At 33.4% G+C, this 18,149-nt stretch overlaps 2 protein-coding genes across 2 annotated transcripts; both read left to right on the top strand.

Moving 5' to 3' along the window:
* The first annotated feature begins 538 nt into the window (after nucleotides 1-538).
* LOC108224069 (nudix hydrolase 19, chloroplastic) lies at nucleotides 539-5,669 on the top strand. Its single transcript, XM_017398619.2, has 6 exons — nucleotides 539-1,265; nucleotides 1,711-1,851; nucleotides 1,959-2,063; nucleotides 2,284-2,383; nucleotides 2,839-2,931; nucleotides 5,033-5,669. Exons 1-6 carry the CDS (start codon nucleotides 708-710, stop codon nucleotides 5,320-5,322), a joined length of 1,287 nt encoding a protein of 428 aa, XP_017254108.1. The 5' UTR covers nucleotides 539-707; the 3' UTR covers nucleotides 5,323-5,669.
* A 4,039-nt stretch (nucleotides 5,670-9,708) lies between these two features.
* LOC108192489 (NADH-cytochrome b5 reductase-like protein) lies at nucleotides 9,709-16,584 on the top strand. The gene is made up of 13 exons (XM_064094385.1): nucleotides 9,709-9,974; nucleotides 10,525-10,567; nucleotides 12,229-12,304; nucleotides 12,667-12,726; nucleotides 12,886-12,936; nucleotides 13,433-13,487; nucleotides 13,578-13,648; nucleotides 13,849-13,900; nucleotides 14,100-14,177; nucleotides 14,384-14,473; nucleotides 14,558-14,671; nucleotides 16,049-16,117; nucleotides 16,202-16,584. Exons 1-13 carry the CDS (start codon nucleotides 9,801-9,803, stop codon nucleotides 16,256-16,258), a joined length of 990 nt encoding a protein of 329 aa, XP_063950455.1. The 5' UTR covers nucleotides 9,709-9,800; the 3' UTR covers nucleotides 16,259-16,584.
* Nucleotides 16,585-18,149: the final 1,565 nt, after the last annotated feature.

Here is an 18,149-nt window from a genome sequence, read left to right as displayed (position 1 = left end):
ATTCAGGAGTTAATCACGTATCTTGTGGATTCGACGATAATATCTAAGTTTTCTATTTTTATTTATCTCAGTTTGCTTTATTTCGGTGTGCAAGTGAGAGGTTTGTTTTCGCTTCTTAACTGTAAGCTTGGGTGTTGATTTGCTAATGGAAGTTAGTATGGAATCACAGTTCTGGTCAGTTGTTAGTTGTTCAAACGATAGATCCATCGGAGTATGACGAAAAGGGTACTATTAAACGAAAATGCATGAAACGGGTACTTGTATTTGTATATACACTATCTTCAGAATATCATTTAACTGTCTCCTTACGAGAACAGACGATTACAATTTACTATTTGTTTGAATCGATCATTGGTATAGATGTCGTGATTTTTTATTGTTAGATTAATACCTTTGATTAAAAACAAACTAATTCTATCCAAACAAATATTTCTTTCAATAAATATAATTCTAAAAATATTTTTGAAAATATGTTTTTACTTGTTTTTGTTTTCATTCTCATGCAGTTCAAATTACAACATAGCGGACTGTTTAACTTAACAACCAGCAAATAGCTACCAAATCTAACGGAAACAAATTTTACCATTGGCGCCTTGCGCAAATCACCTCGTGACATCAACTCAGTGAGTCAACATCACCGAGCTTGAATCATCATCTCCCACCAATCCCTTTTTGTTTACAACCCCAATGGCCCAAAACACAGAGCCATGCTCTTCCCCTTGCTCACCAAAGCCCTAACTCGCAAACCCACCTCTCATTTCAATCGAATCTTCTCCACCATGTCTATTAAACTCAATTACCATGTTTTTGCAGGCAACCCAATCAACAAACCCCACACTTCCAAGCAAAACGACACCGTTTCACCCTCCGCTGCTTTTCAATCGCTGAAATCTCGGATTTTGAGCAATACCCATGATTTGGGTGTGAGTTTCGAGGTGCTTCCGTTTAGAAAGGGGAGGCCTTTAGCTGGGTCGGTTGGGGATGATTTGAACACTCAGAATTGGCATCTGGGGTGGTTAAATTTGAGTGATTTTAGGGGGTTCTTGGATGAATCTTGGGGTAATTTTACGGAGAATGAGTTTGTGTATCTGGGGTCGAAACCCGAAAATGATGTGGTGTATTGGGCTGTTGATGTGTCTGAGGAGGATGGGCTGGTTAATAAGTTTGGGAGTAGGCAGCTTTGTTTTACGGAATTGAGGACTTTGATGGTTGCTACTGACTGGGCTAATCAGTTGGCCATGGCTGATCTTGCTATTGCCGGTCATGTATGGCTTCGTTCAGGGTTTTTTCTTATGTTAATATACTTTATAGAACAATGTGTATGCGTGGAAGGGAGTCGATTTTAGTTTCACGTCATTCTTGCATTTGTAACGTGTCAGTCTTATGATAATTTTGTCAAAATGAATCTGGCAATAGATATAGCCTCCATTCGTTACTGATATTTGTATAGGACGGCAATTCTGGCTGTTCTTGTCGTTTGTGTCAGTAAACGTGTTATATAATAATGAATATAGAAGCATGACTGGACAAAATTCTATTATTTAAAGCGTTTTGGGTTGATATCTGCAAAGGCGGGTCGGGTTAGCTTTCTAGTTGAACTATGTGTGCTGAGATATTGTCACACTTATTTCATGGTTTGTTCTACACAGACACCCACACACAAGATAATGTAACTGCATGTTCATCCTTGTATAATGGCTGATTGATTAGGCAAGAGCACTACTGGAATGGCACAAGACATCTCGCTTCTGTGGAAGTTGTGGAGAAAAAACAGTCCCTATGGAAGCAGGGAGAAGAAAGCAGTGTTCAAGTGAAGCATGCAAAAAAAGGGTTTATCCTCGAGTTGATCCGGTATGCTGATGGTCACATTCTATTGCTGAAGTATTGGATTTTGTTTTTCTCGACCTGTTGATCTCCTAATTAATTTCCCTCATTGCACTCGTTCTCGGATTCAACAGGTTGTCATTATGTTAGTCATAGATAAACAGAATGACCGTGCACTTTTAAGTAGACAATCGAGATTTGTGCCACGAATGTGGAGTTGTCTTGCTGGTTTTATAGAGGTATGCCTTTATATAACAGCATCATTTTAATGAAATATTATGTGAGCTTTGATGTTTAATGAATACCCTCGTGATGAGGTATTATGGAAGTAATGATTTAAAAGATACAGTGGCACATTGATTATTAATTGATATGTTAATGTTGATGTTTCTTCCCTTTTCCTTAATTATAAAGTTACTTCCTCTTTCGCTCTACATAACTCTCTCTTTTTGACCATAGCCAGGAGAAAGTTTGGAAGAAGCTGTTAGGAGAGAAACATGGGAAGAGACTGGCATTGAAGTTGGAGAAGTTATATATCATAGCTCTCAACCATGGCCAGGTATCATCTGTTTGCTTCATGTCTCTGCCTGTGGTGCAAATTTGGATATTGTTGAACACATAAGATGTGACTCTGTGTGTGTGTGTGTGTGTGTGCCGTGACTATGATGTTGACATCTTAAAGAATTTTGATCCTTATCTATTTTAAAGTTTATTGGCAATGTATTTTAATGTGCTGATTAATAAACGCTGAATGTTGCACTTGCTGCTGCCAACAAGTTCCTTAGAATAGTTATTGTATTATTTAATGGATGGATGCAGTTAGATTACAATTTTATCTTATTTTCCTATGATCGTCATATAGAAACATTTTTGTTCTTGTGTTGTATCTGTATACCAGCAACGAAAGGATGGATGGTTCTAAAATCTTTTAGGATATTCTTTCCAATAATTATTTACAATCTTTGCTATATTCTCAATGTCTGTGGTTGTATAATTAAGTTGGTTGGTTTGCAGTTGGACCTAGTAGCATGCCATGCCAGTTGATGGTGGGATTCTTTGCATATGCTAAATCACTTGAAATAAATGTGGACAAAGAAGAGTTGGAAGGTAAATAAAAGTTAACCAGCATAGCGCACTTTATCCCACTTAATTTTCTTATTCCCCTTCCCTTAAGACCTCAAATGGTTTTGTATTTTACATAATAATGTAAAAAATGTAGTTTAAAATACAGCATGTATTTCATATCCGTTGTTACCTTAAAAATCTAGGAAGATAGTTATGGTATGATTCCATTGCTTTTGTGGGGGTCGGTACGGCAATACTGTAGCTTACATTCTATGGAAGCATATCATATGAGAAACCATAGAGATAATTGCACTTTTCTAATGCGCTAATTTTCAAGTCGGTTACTTTGCATTCCAATATCTCTAGCAGGGCACGGATGTTAAAATTGTATTATTCAACTCATTAACCTTAAACAATAATAGTACTCTGTTAAGTTTAAAACATTTTACCTTTAACTTGAACGTTTCTGTTTTTACATGACAAAGTCTTGATGTGGTATTGATGTGGCAACCCAGGATATTTAAAAACAAAAATTGGACTCAACTTCTTTTTGTTCTTCTCCATCTCTTCCATTCCATTCCACTCCCGCAACCATCAAATTTGCCGTTTATGCATCTGATTTTCTGGGTACTGAGAAATGTTAAAAACAGATATTTAGCCTCTGGATGAAAAAGCACACAAGTAACTTGAGTGTTTAATGATAATTATTACTCATAAGTAACATATAACATGAAACAACAATGACCTGAGATAGGATCAATTCGAGATCAAGCTTGGTGCTAAACTCTCTATCCGTCCTAAAAATCACCAAAATGTTTTCCTCTTGGCTCTTCTTGTTTACGGCTTTCATTATAGGGCCGGCACCACCAAAACCTTGTATAACCTGGTTGAGGTTTCGGTCAGGTCTCCAGCTTGGTAGCTTCAACCACAGTACAAAAAATTGAACCTTTCCCTCCAGTACCACTGTCATCTTTTAAAATACCTAATAAATAATAGATATAGGAGTTTCTCACAATCGTGTTCAGAATTGCGAAAATTGTTTGTTTGAGGGTTCAGTTTACAGTAGAATCTGAGAGATGGGTGAATTAGGGTTTTTGTTATCCTGAGATTTTTGGGATGGTGGGGGGAAATGATGATGGACCCTCGTGGTAAAAAACAGGTGATAAATATAGATACAGAGGACAGATACAGAAAGAGTTCAAAATATGTATATTTGTGCAACTCATTTTTTATAATTAATATCTAAAGCCGCGTTAGTTTTACAAGAAGTTGAAAGACGTCACCAGTTTACTGTCCGCTTTTTTTTTTTTGGAAACTAACAGATGATATATATTTTCTAGTTCTAATTTTACTTGATGACCTGCTTGAGATATTGCCATATAAGAATCTATAACCGCTTCAGATAATAAGTATTCTTCCTACAGATCATCTCCCTATATTTAGTAATTTATGTTTCATAAGATTTTCATTGTGAAATATGATGAGATACGATGTTTTGCTTGACATTGCATTCTTTCTCTTCTCTCTTAGAATGTAAACTTGTGTTGTAACTTATCTTGTCACAAATTATCTCTTACTGGAGGTGGTAGTTTTGTGACCGGAAAGAGGATATTCATGTTGAATAGCTTCTTTCAGTGGCAACTTACAACTAATTTGATCCTTTCACAGCGGATCCACCTCTCTTTTTTGAGGCTATCATGTGTTTAACTGGAGACGAGGAATCATATATTCTAAAAGGAGAACTTTCTGGTCATCGGCCATTTTTTGTGTCTTGTCTACCTGATAATTTTTGAAATCAGTTCTCTAAATTTAGATAAAATGTGTATAGCGATTAATGGCGCATTTCTGAGTACATTTTACAACTCTAAAAAGTTAAGGAGGTTAGAATTAGAAATTTCAAGTGCACGAGTTTATGCTAGACTTTAAACAAGATGATTAATAAATTCATTTGTAGCTAGCTTCTCGTCTATGTATGCTATAATAACCTGGGGAAAAGAAAATGTAATTGATGTGTGAGAATTTGTAATACTTGTTGTGAGGAAGAGCATTGGAAATTATAAAGTGAATTGTTGCATCCAGTTAGATATAGATTTTGTAGAAGATTGATCACAGAGTTCTTATGAATCTGTTTTTGTTTATGTAGATGCTAAATGGCACAGTCGAGAAGACATAAAGAAAGCATTGACTTTTGCTGAGTATGAGAAGGCACAGAAGACTGCAGCAATGAAAGTGAATCAAATGTGCAAGGGAGTCGAGAGAAGCCAGAGTCTCTCTGCAGACTTCAATGTGGAAAGTGGAGAGCTCGCTCCCATGTTTGTCCCTGGACCCTATGCCATTGCTCATCACCTCATCGCTTCCTGGGCGAATGGAGGTGGAGAAATTAGTGTTGAAGCACAAGCAAAACAACTTACTTCTTCCTTGTCAAATTTGTAGCTGGGACCATAAGGCGTTTCAACCATGGTGAAGGTTAATCTTGTTTAAATTTACAAGAATGGTTTTTTCAATGTACTGTACTGGATTTTAAATACACAAGGAGGGGGAGTGATGATTTCAAGTCATGGCCATTTTGGTCACAGGGAGCGAAGTAGGGAAATGGTCCTTGCCTCTGTCCTCTATGTAAATTTATAAAAAGATTACCAGCTTGTAAGATATATACCATGTTTATGTATTACTTTCGTCATAATACTGGAATCATGTTAGTTATTAACCTCATCTTCCAGTTTAATTGTAAGAAATTTTATCTGTGTATAAGAATCTTATAAAATAAGACTCTTTTAAGATGTTCCTATTTCTTATATTTTGAGCAGGACTTGCAGAGATGTCATGTTTTTCTTCATAATCATTGTACATTTTTTGCTTACCTTTTTCACCAGATTAGTTATATCTAGTTAGCATTTGTAGCCGCATCGTCCCCCAAAGCCCAGAGTCTTAGGGGTGGTATTGTATTATGATTTTTAATTAGGGGTGTGTTTGGTGCGGTTTGGTGCGGTTCCGGACATTAACCGTTACCAAACCGATGAATGCGGTTCGGTTCGGTTAATCATCATTAACCGTAACCGCACCAATTAAAACGGTTTTTCGGTTGCGGTTAACCATTAGTCGGTTGCGGTTTTTTTCCGGTTTTTCCACTATTATTTGCTACTCTTGTGCATAATGATTTCTTAAAAAAAATATAAAATTTTCATGAATATGTACAATATGTTCGGTTACTATTTACTATTGTTTCTATATGAGGATATAAGAAACATTACATACTTTTATCTAAAAAACTTTAATACACAATAAAAACTAAAACATACATATTTTGACAAGAAATTTAATGATGTCAAGTCAAAAAAATTACCCAAAATCAACTAATCATGAAATTCAAATAAAAAGTTTCCAAAAAGTACATAAATAAAAAAAGTGGAATAGGTTTCATAATAAAATTTGATTAGCAGATTAACAACAGAAATATTTCTGCTTTGTGGCAAATCACAATAGCCCTAGTTTTCGATCAAGCGCTTCTCCAAATATTTGGGTGCCCGATTATTTAAGTGACTCGGCAAGTATGCAAGTATGGTAGAAGAACCTTCATATAAAATTAGATGTGAAATTTAAAAATGACTAAGGTGCTTTATTACTATTAATATATATATATATATATATATATATATATATTATATTTATATTTATATATATTTCGGTTCGGTTAATTTCGGTGCGGTTTTAGCATAAAACCGAAAATAAAACCGCACCACTAATTTCGGTTTTTTATCTCGGTTATTTTCGGTTTTATTTGCGGTTTGGTTTTTTTCGGTGTGGTTTTTCGGTTTTTTTAGGTTTTTTTTGCGGTTTCGGTTTTTCCTGCTCGCCCCTATTTTTAATGACTTTTAAAATCTAGGTGTATTCAGTTAAGATTTTTAAATACTCTTTAAAAGTAAGAAGGTATTGTATCAGGATTTTTAAAAATTCTTTCAAAGTTTGAGGTATTAAATTACAACTTTTAAAGAGTTATCAAAAGTCAGTGGTTATTCAATATATCAATAACTTTGATGGAAATATATAATTGATGACTTTTAATGACTTTTTATAGAAAATTGCATATGTTTTTTCAGAAAATTGTCATGCCATTATTGATAAGAAAATTGTCATGCCATTATTGATAAGATTTGACATGACTTTATCTCCCCAATTAACCAGTCGCTCAAGAATATTACACCCAAATCACAACTATAGCAACTCAAATCCTTACAACAATTAGTGCATGCCACATAAGAGCAACTCCAACCCAACACCAAAACACTATTTTGGTGTCAAATTTGGTGTCAAATTCACTCCAACCCAACACCAAATTGGTGTAAAGTTGACACCAAATGAATTGGTTGACACCAAATTTGGTGTCAAGTATTGATTTGGTGCAACTTTTACACCAAATTTGGAGTTTTCCAAAATACCTACTATACCCTCACATATGTTAATGAAAACAAAATTATTCCATCTATGTCCCATTAAAGTTGTTTTATGTTATATTATTTATTCTTTAATCATAATTGTTTTAAATTTTCTGTCTTTACTATTTTACTCAAGTTTTTTATTTATTTCCAAATATCAATAAATTTATATTCTTATATAGAAGATATGTTTTTTAAATAGATTTGATTAATAATAAGATACACAATGACTAAAATTACCTCACATATGTATACCCTCACATATGTATTATCATGCACAAGTTGAGGATGAACGAGACTTGAATTTGTATGTACATGATTACGTGGAAACATCTTCTGCTGCTGTCGAAATGGAAAGAAATGGAGATGACGAATTTCAAGATTTTCTTAGTAGATATCGACAAATTAAAGATAAGGAAGCTCATTTTGAACTTCGCAACGCCTTGATCGAGCACATATGGGAAGAGCATGGGAATTCATATAATTAAGTTGTCCTCTTGAATTAATTAATGAATTTATAATTATTTTAGGTCCTTGTTTATTGAACATGTTAAAATTTAAGTACAAATTCAATAATGATATAAATAACTTAAAAAGAGAGAATATTCCATTTAATGTGTAAAAGATTCTTTTTGGTGTAGGATATGGTGTTGATGGGTTGGAGTGAAATTTTGATTTGGTGTAGTTTTCACACCAAATTGGTATATTTTTCACACCAAAATGGTGTTATGGGTTGGAGATGGTCTAATGCAATGCTATACTTGGTTCTATTGCTATATTATAGCATCAAAAGTAAAAAAACTCAACTCCAAAGAGGTGCTATATTTGGATGCATCCATGCACAGATGCATCCTTAGTTCTATATTTGAAACCAAGGATGGATCCATTCATGTTGGCACATCATCAATAACTAGAAATTGGAAACTACTTAGTTAACGAATTAATGAGTTAGGTAAAAGTTAATGAGTTGGTTCTATACAAAAGTTAGGTAAAAGTTAATGAGTTGATTAAAGTCGAAACTATTTATAGAACTTAGCATTGGAGTGCAAGTTTTATTTTAGCACCAAAAAACACTTTTTGGTGCTATATTATAACAATAACAATAGATATATAGCATCTAGCATTCAACTTGCTCTAACTACTTGTGCCTTCAGTACAACATAGCTATAGGAAAAAATGTAAATGAAAAACCGAGCAGAGGCAGGAGGGGACTATTTGTGCTTTCAGTACAACATAGCTATAGGAAAAAATGTAAATGAAAAACCGAGCAGAGGCAGGAGGGGTTCCAAACGCAGTTTATCCTAAAGCCATGTTGCTTACCGGATACAAAAACCAGAAAATATCTTAATCAATCCGACAAGATATATCTGCTATTGGGTATGCAAGCAGCCCAATAGCACAGGGTCTTAAAATTTTGAGGACCCCCAGTTTAAAAATCCAGCATATAAAATTTCTTCATGACATAAAGACATAAAGAAAATCCATTTTGTTGATATTCAACTCCCGCTCCAATTACATTACTCATCTCTTATATTTCTGTTTTATTGGTAATAATTATTTAATATTTTTATTAGGTCAATACACTTAATTATTTAATTCTCAAATAAATTTTTTACTTTTATTGCAATCAAGAATGTTATTTTTGTTTTAGATTTTGGGTTCATTTTATTAATAGTTAAAGGAAATTATTGATTTTAGATTAGAGAGTTTATTTATTATTATAATAAAAGTCTATTAAAGTATTTGAAAGTTATGAATTTGTAATAAAAAGTCTGTTAAAGTTTTTAAAAGTCATTGTGGAGTCATGATTTTTTTATTTTGAAAATTTAAGAAGTCAACAAGAGTCATTAAAAGTCTATAAAATCCATTAAAGTCATCCTCCCAAAATTTGTCATTAAAAGTCACGATACAATACCACCCCTTAGACTCAGTTTGACGTTGCTACTGCAGAGAACAACATTAGTTTTTTTATCAGTTTTTTTTTTTGTTTTGGTGAAGAACAATGTGGAAAATTGGCAAATTTAAAAGCAGTTTTTTTTAAAAGCAGTGTTTAACTCAAAAGGTGCTTCTCTCATATTTTCTGAAAAACTGTTTTACTGGTTTTCAATTTTTATGGGAAACTTTTACATATAGTATTTCACTATCAAACATTATTAAAAACATTATTTTTTATCTTATAATTCAAAATATGCAAATATAAAATATACCAAACAATTATATAATTTTTACGATATCAATGGGCATTTTAGTAGAAGGAATAGTTTTCTTTAATCATGAATTTATATTTGGATATTAGAGATTTGTCGACCTTTGGACCAGACTATGCACGCAACGAAAAACACGGCCCTAAAACAATTGCATTTGGAAAGGCCCAATCACACACAACACCCTCCAAGTCTACAAGACAAGCAGCGCTCCAAAACAAACAAAACACTCTCTCTCTCTCTCCTAACCATCCTCTTTCGTTGTGTCTAAAAAATGGCAACAATGTTGAGAAGACTAGCTCGAGCCGCTGCCGCTCCGATCGCAAACCCTCACGCATCCCGAGGCCAATCGTCTTCAACTTCCGCCACTTCTCCACTTCCATTTGCTGCAATTGCCTCCATTTCTGCTGCACTTTCCTCTTTCTACTACTTCAATTCCCCTAATTTGGTAGCGCCCCTTTCTACTTTCCTCTTTCCACATTTTTCGATTAGTGTAATATACACTCACACATTCACACTTGTACTTGAAATGTATTTATATCTGTGCTGTTTAAAACTCGGAAACTATTATTTCTCTTGACTCTATCGTATATAACACGTTAATACGGATGATCATGTTATGCTGTACACTTGTATCCTTAGCGTCGTATTTAGTAATGTTACTATGTCAAGCTGTCCGCTTCGTATATTACACACCGTAAGATATTAACAACTACTGTGATCGGATTTTATGATTCGTGTAATGCCAGTTCCTGAGAAATTGTTTCCAACTAAGTTGTTTAATATCTGTAAGTTACCAATTTGAACTTCCTATTTTTGTACAAAACAAAAAATATAAAAAAATAATATCTACAAGTATGTTTTTTATAAGCTTGCAAATGCGTGAAAAAAATTAGGACGTTTACTATGGGACGGAGGGAGTACTTGTTAAGACCAAATTAGATAGATATCTTGGCACTTTATGTTCTTATCGTGTATTTTCTTTTTTCAATATTCAGGTTCATTTAGAGGAAATAAGCGAGGAACCTGCTCAAAAACTTGGTAGTTTTTTCATCTTTCTGTCTTCCTGGATTGAAGCCTAATACAGATTAATCACTTCCTGTTGTTATGTCAATATAATAAATTGTTAAATGATAAGTGGAATGAATTTGGGACTATTTATATGCTTTGGTTGTATATACATAATATTTTTTTTATGTAGATTTATGCCCTTCCGCATATGTATGGATCTTTAAGGCTTTGAAACTGCTTATTACAGCAAGAAAGTATCATGTGAGTCAACCATAGATATGCCTAGGGCTGTTCGCGAATAAGCTCGAGCTTGGCTCGATAAAAGCTCCGTTCGGCTCGGTTCGTTAAGAACTTGAGCTCGAGCTCGAACACATAAATATGTTCCTCGAGAAAACTAGCTCGAGCCGAGCTTTTAGTGTATTCGGCTCGAGCTCGGCTCGTTAAAACTCGAAAAAATGCAATATTTTCAGGATATTTTATAATATATACATGTTTTTTTAACTCAGAATTCAACATATAATACATCTACAGATTTTAGTGATGTAAAGGGAAAAAATAATTTTATTTGGTTTACTATTTTGTCAGTAAGCATCAGTTTGACTAGTCCCACTAACTAATATTTAGTATTGAAATGATGTTTTGATTTTTTTAAAAATATTTTTCATCAATCCAACCGTATAAATGTCAACATTAATATATTCTAGTGATGTAACCAAAATTTCGAGAAAAAATAATTTTATTTGGTTTGCTATTTTATCAGTCAAGCATCAGTTTGATTAGTACCACTAACTAGTGTTTAGTCCTGAATTGGTGTTTCGATTTTTTTTTTTTTAAAAATTCATCGATCCACCGTATGGATGTCAACATTTATATATTTTAGTTATGTAACCAAAGTTTCGGAAAATAATAATTTATATGTTTTGCTATTTTAACAGTCAAGTAGAGGTTTGACTGGTACCGCTAACTAGTGTTTAATCCTAATTTAGTGTTTTGATTTTTTAAAAAATAATTTTAACCGATCCAATCATATGGATGTAAACATATTTACATTTTAGTGATATAACCAAAGTTTCAAAAAAAAAAAGAATTTTATTTGGTTTGCTATTTTAAGAGTCAAGTAGCAGTTTGACCTTATTTTTTTTGGCTCGGCTCGGCTCTTATTTGTTCGTGAAGAAGCTTGTGTTCGGCTCGTGAGTTAACAAGCTCAAGCTCGAACACAATTTTTGTTCGATAAAAAAGCTCGGCACGGCTCGTCAGAAAAAAAGTTAAAGCTCAGCTCGGCTCTGTTCGTGAACAGCCCTAAATATGCCCCTTTGTTTACATTCTGTAATAATAATAAGCTAGATCATTCACATGCTATAGCCATTCATCATATTGGGATATTCACTTAAGTATATTAATGTCTATTCCTACACAAATCTCACATCTTTATGTTCCCCTTGCTGATATCTATATGTTCATTATCAGAAAACAAAAAAAACATTTGTGAAATGTACAAACCGTGCCAATTTAGTGTACTCAGTAATTTCTAATAAAAATATATATTGATACTAATGAATAGTACATCGACTGTTTAATATTACTAATTGACTACAATACTTGATGTGAATTTACAAAAAATAGTTTAGTTGTGTATTGTAGATGTTTAAATACAGCATTCTCATGTCTAAATGATGCTTCTGTCTTTCTAGCACTCAATCCTGACAAATGGATTAAATTCAAACTGCAAGACAAGGCAAAAGTCAGCCACAACACTCAGTTATACAGGTTATAATATTCCCTTACTAATGGATCAAAATTTATTGAAAAATAATTCGCAGGCTAACGATCCCATTACAACTAGAAATATTCCTAAGAACGTTGGGAAAAAATTGCTACTGGTTAGCTTATAAATTGTCGATTGTTATTGAATCATAAAAAGTTTTGCCCTGTACTGTAGCATGACCATATATACACATCTCTCTCTCTCTCTCTCTATATATATATATATATATATATATATATATATATATGCTTAATTAGAATTTATGATGAAGTTGTAAGTTTCATTGATTTACTTTTGTTTCTTGCTTTGAGTCGAGCAGTCATCTAATTATTTGGTGCAATATTTTGTCTCCCTCCAATGACAGGTTTTCATTTGACCCTACTACCAAGTTGGGCCTTGATGTCGCATCATGCCTTGTTACGAGGTATAACTTTCAATATTTGTTTCAGAACTGTGAGGTTCTAGGTCCATAGTTTATACTGTCACCAAACTGGGTTTCCTTTTATGTTTTATTGTGAAACTTACTAGGCATAGTTTCCACAATGTTAATTCTCATATTGCATTTTTGTCTTTCTTTTCATAGATACCCATTAGCACCAGATGCTGAAGGAAAAACAAAATATGTAGTTCGGCCGTAAGTTCTCAATTTGCATCCCGTTCCTCGGTTTATATTCCTTCTAATTGTTTGATGATGATTACCAAAGTTAATACTCTTTTATAGTATCATAAAATAAGAACTTGAGCTTTGAAAGGAGAATTGTTAGATATCTCCATTTGTAATTATCTATCTTCTAAATGATAAACTATACTCACTATGAGATATCAGGAAAATAAGTTACCGAAGAAAGCATTTGTACATACACTGTCTGCCTTGTCTGGCATGTTACTTAATGTTGCTTCTTCTTGGTCTAGAATCAAAATCTTGTTGTTTAAATGCTGTAATATCTTGTTAAGTGAACAGAAAAAATATGTTATTGCAATTCTATTTGAATAGATAAAATTGAAATGCACTATCCAGTTGTAGACTTTGAACATAGAATCTGCGGAGTTGATTGTTTTATCTGAAATCTGTTCATGCGCTGCCTTGGAGCTCTAATTTTCTAATCCCCTTTTTTGACTTTTTCATTCAGGTATACCCCTATATCAGATCCCGACTCAAAGGGACACTTTGATTTGTTAATTAAGGTTTAGTTTGACCTGTATATTAATATCGGTTTTATTGTTTTATCATATGTAGTGTAATCTAGATGCTAAAAGTCTATTATAATTGGTCAGGTTTATCCGGAGGGGAAAATGAGTCAGCATTTTGCTAGCTTGAAACCAGGCGATGTGCTAGAAGTCAAAGGGTATAACACTACATGAGCAATCAAAGTTAGAAGTAAAAGGAATATATCAAAACAAACAGATTAGCAAATTAAAGCATTAGTATACTGTATACTATTCTATCCTGTATAAAATATACTATCTATCCTGTATAAAATCTACTATCTATCCTGTATAAAATTTTCCATGCTAATTGTTTGCCCCCTGTTGCAATGTATTGCAGGCCCATTGAAAAGCTCAAGTATACTCCTAATATGAAGAAACATATCGGAATGGTAAGGGAAGACAATTAACAATACTTTATTTCATTAAATACTAAATTACAAGTGAAAGTATGCAATTTTTGTTTTCACTGGTTTTCTGGAAAGGCATATGCTTCCAAAACAAGGAAACAATATGTAGCAGTGACTCTTCAGTATTTACTGCCAACTGGATTAGGATTGTCTTACAAAGTGATTATTCATCTTACTCCAGATTGCAGGTGGGTCTGGCATCACTCCAATGCTTCAGATTATTGAGGCTATTTTGAAGAATCCTGATGACAACACCAAGGTTGGATGGGTTCTCTATTTTGAAATCATGTGTGTAGCTACTGAACTATGTTATGAACTACAGTAATTGCATCGTAAATAAGCTTGCAGATAATCATTGAGACTCATTATATTCTTTACCAAAGTATATATCCAGCTACTGTCAATTCAAAAAGTTCCAATTAAATGTTTTGTGCCTGCAAAAATGATGACCATTTATCATTTCAGATATCGCTGATCTATGCCAATGTGTCCCCGGATGATATTCTACTCAAAAAGAAACTTGATGTGCTTGAAGAAAGCCATCCAAATTTGAAGGTACAATATATTTATATTAGAACGCTGTATATTATGTTTAAATATTTGTTCATAGTTTTCCCTTTTTTGAATGGAAAATTCTAGATATTCTATACTGTGGATAATCCATCATCTGATTGGAGGGGAGGTAGAGGATACATATCAAAAGATATGGCTTTGAAAGGCTTACCTGGTCCCAACGATGATACTCTTGTACTAGTAAGTAACTTTCGTACTTCAATAGTCAGCCTCAACTTTGTCATGAGTTCTGTGTCTCAGTTTATGTTGCCAATGCTAGAAACAGATTCAACCTTGGTCCCTACCTTACCTTAATTAGTTATCAGTACCCATGTCAGACACTTGATGATTAGACATGGGTATGAAGACTCGACCACTTCAGTTTTGAAATGAAAGATGCAGAATTATCACTTAATGATACCACCACATGGACACTTTCAGTGGAGTCCAGTCTTACATGTATTGCAAAGCTCGAACCAGTCACAATCACAAATCTGGAATGTTGCGTACATGGTCAATTATCTCAGACCACTATCATGCTCTACTACTCTTGTTTTGCCTTTATTAGCTCTCTAGATTCTAAGCTATACAATCAAATGGCAATATCAAGCGATGGAAGCTAAATTCCTTAATGCTCCTTAAAATGTTTTGTGAACAATTATGTTAAATTGCTTACTAGGATTATGTAGACTGGTATAAATTTCATACAAGATTCCTGCATAACTCTGCAAAGAGTTCTGTCTCCCAAGGTTACGTACAGTGTTGTTAAATTCGCGCAGAGTGTGCGATCGCAAAATTTTGGAAATTGACAAAAAAGTGCATTTAGTTGGCAAAAGACAAAAATGCCCTAAAAAAGAAATGAAAAAGAAAAGAAAGCCTGTCTTCATTCTTGCACACAACCTCGTCAAATGAAACTCATTGAACTTCATCTTTAAGTGCAAAAGATGAACATGATGAAGAGGAAGAGAGAGATTTGAGAGCCAGATATTGAGCTCAATGATCCCAAATCCATTGAATTGTTGAACATTATTGATTGATGCTTCATTTATATTTCTATTTTTTTTAATTTGCTCTATTATGTTTGAACTTTTAGACTCTGCTAAGTTATAAATTTTATTGTTAAATTTGTGACTAAATATTTTTTGGCAAAGAAGCTTGAGTAATGGCCCTTCGCGAGTCACATTCTAATTTAGGGTCTTGCGCTTTTTAGGAATTTGCTGAACAGACTGGTTATTATGTGTAGATTGTATAATTTAAATCATGTGATATTAGGTAAGGCCAGTTCAACAGCTTTGCATACTTTTTAAGCTTGTGAGGCAATGAAGGCCAAGGATTTTAATAATGTATAGAATGATATTAGAACATAGATATTTGCATCTCAGACTTTCCTAATGTTTGGTATAAGGGACTGTTCTATTTCAGAGTTATCTGAAAACACAGCATCATTAAGCAATTCTATATGCATAAAAATACATCTATTAAGAAGTGTTACATCAAGCACCCAGTATTTATTGTTTATATTCATTTTAAAACTTAGTTATTTGTTCAGTTATTAAGTCAGTTATAAATTTGATTCAGGTATGTGGTCCTCCTGGAATGGTTAAACATATATCTGGTGAAAAGGCAAAAGATTGGACACAAGGCGAGGTACAGATGCATAAAGTGTCATAACATGTTTGTAGTAATTTCTATGCAATAAATTACTAAGTAGCTTATTGTTATATTCTGCAGCTCACTGGCATACTCAAAGAACTTGGATATACAGAGGATATGGTTTACAAATTCTGATACATGCACCAAACAGTTTGAGACTTTAGTTTTGACTCAACTTTAAATGAGTATAATTGATACGGGAGAGAGTGTGGCAGAAGAATAAGCGTGATAAATGGTACAGACAGGTTGTGCCCTTTTAATTGATTGAAGTATTGAACTAGAGTTGGCATAATTTTTGCCTATATTCACAAATAGGTTGCTTTAAAACTTCGAACGGGCTATCCAAGTTATCAGTTTCGAATCTATATCGGACTCTTTGTTGCTGCTTGAGCCTTTATATGCATGTTTTGAAGCAACAAATAACATGTTAGCAGTCTGAATTAATTTTTCTTTTCTTTGTATTTTATCTTTTTTATGATACATCCCTTCAATCTACACGTGCAAGTCCTTTGTAGTTGTTGAGCGCAACCAACAGGGAAGACAACAAATAACCTTGCATCTGATTGTAGTTTCGTATAAAGATGCCAGAACAGTCGTAATGTAGTCCAGGAAACGAAGGCTGAGTATATAAACGTTGATACATTTGGAAATGGGGCACACATTGACAAGTTGTGAAAATGGTCATTGTCTGTACATTGAAGTCGGTTGAGTTCAAGTAGGGTCGTCAATCTTTAAAATACGCAGGCCTATTCAATTAAAATCTAATAGTAACTCTTCCGAGTTCTAGACCTGTCTACGAGCTGTACATCAGCTCCCAGAAACTTCTTAGGGGCATTTTTAACTTTTTGTGGTTTTTAAAGAATTTTTTCATAAAAATTTGAATTATGTTACAACATATATTATTCCTATGATGCCCAAGTTATAAGCCAGTATAATTTGAAATTCAAGAACTTATAGTACAGTGTTGAGAACTATGTAATAGCTTAGTTGAAAGCTTGAGCAAGTAGAAATTGCTAGCATCTTGTATCCTTTCAAAACCAATCACTGCTCAGCTGTGATTCTTAAAATCAAATACTACTACTTAACTGGCTGCAGAGATAAAAGGTGATCAATCATATCGGTGGATTGCATATTTGCAGACTGCAGTTAGCTGTTATAATGTTCATGATGACAATATCATATGCTTAGGGTATTGTTTATTTCCGGTTTTTTAGATTAGTGTTTCATCTAATCCTTTTCAATAGTGGAGTCGTGAAGGGAGGGCAGCGGCGACCGCTCTGGTCCAAAATTTGGAGGGTCCAATTCCTTTGAAATTATTCTATATTTAAGTAGGTATAAATTTGTAAATATTTTTATACATTTGTTTATATTTTATAAAATATAAGAAAAACATTATTTTTTATATAAATTTTATTGTGTTGAACTAAATTAAATTATATAAACTACTGGAGCGAGTGATGGTATAATATTTGGTGGGCTTTGTTCGCACTTTGGAAAAAAAAATCCAAAATGTTGGCCCTCGCTATCACTATATCCGACACTAATGTTCTAAATATCGGGATCCGAAAAAATGGCCCCAAATATCACTTACGAACATTGTATCGTGTAGCGTTTTGCAATTATATAAAATATTTACATCATCATGATTATAAAAGTTAAAAATTGTAATGAATGAATGGAGATAATCGGATAATCAAGGATCGTACATGTTCTAAAATAATCTTTCATATTCTTAAATAAATGTTTTTGTTTATTATTGTGTATTAATTCACGGAACACTTTGAATAAAAATATGATAAATTTTAAAAAAATAAAGTATATTCTGAAATACTTTAATTAAGAAATTCTCCATGACATCCAACTTACTTTTTTTGATATATTCATATAAAAACACAGGATGACTTAACTCTCCAAGACGAATCTATACTATTATATACTTATATATAATAAGCGTAAGGGAGATAATTTGGTCGCATGGTCTTCTGGTCCAAAAGCTTACCATCCGTTGGATCTTATATTGAACAAA

Source organism: Daucus carota, chromosome 5, assembly GCF_001625215.2.
Source record: "Daucus carota subsp. sativus chromosome 5, DH1 v3.0, whole genome shotgun sequence".
Taxonomy (NCBI): Eukaryota; Viridiplantae; Streptophyta; class Magnoliopsida; order Apiales; family Apiaceae; genus Daucus; species Daucus carota.
The sequence above is the reverse complement of the archived record's forward strand: the minus strand, read 5'-3'. Positions and strand labels throughout refer to the sequence as shown.

Coding starts and splice junctions, on each gene's coding strand:
- LOC108224069 (XM_017398619.2), top strand. CDS start 708: ATGCTCTTCCCCTTGCTCACCAAAGCCCTAACTCGCAAACCCACCTCT. Junction 2,064..2,283: donor GTCTTGCTGGTTTTATAGAG/GTATGCCTTTAT, acceptor TTTTGACCATAG/CCAGGAGAAAGTTTGGAAGA. Junction 2,384..2,838: donor TAGCTCTCAACCATGGCCAG/GTATCATCTGTT, acceptor GTTGGTTTGCAG/TTGGACCTAGTAGCATGCCA.
- LOC108192489 (XM_064094385.1), top strand. CDS start 9,801: ATGGCAACAATGTTGAGAAGACTAGCTCGAGCCGCTGCCGCTCCGATC. Junction 12,937..13,432: donor ACAAAATATGTAGTTCGGCC/GTAAGTTCTCAA, acceptor TTTTTCATTCAG/GTATACCCCTATATCAGATC. Junction 13,901..14,099: donor TGAAGAAACATATCGGAATG/GTAAGGGAAGAC, acceptor ATCTTACTCCAG/ATTGCAGGTGGGTCTGGCAT.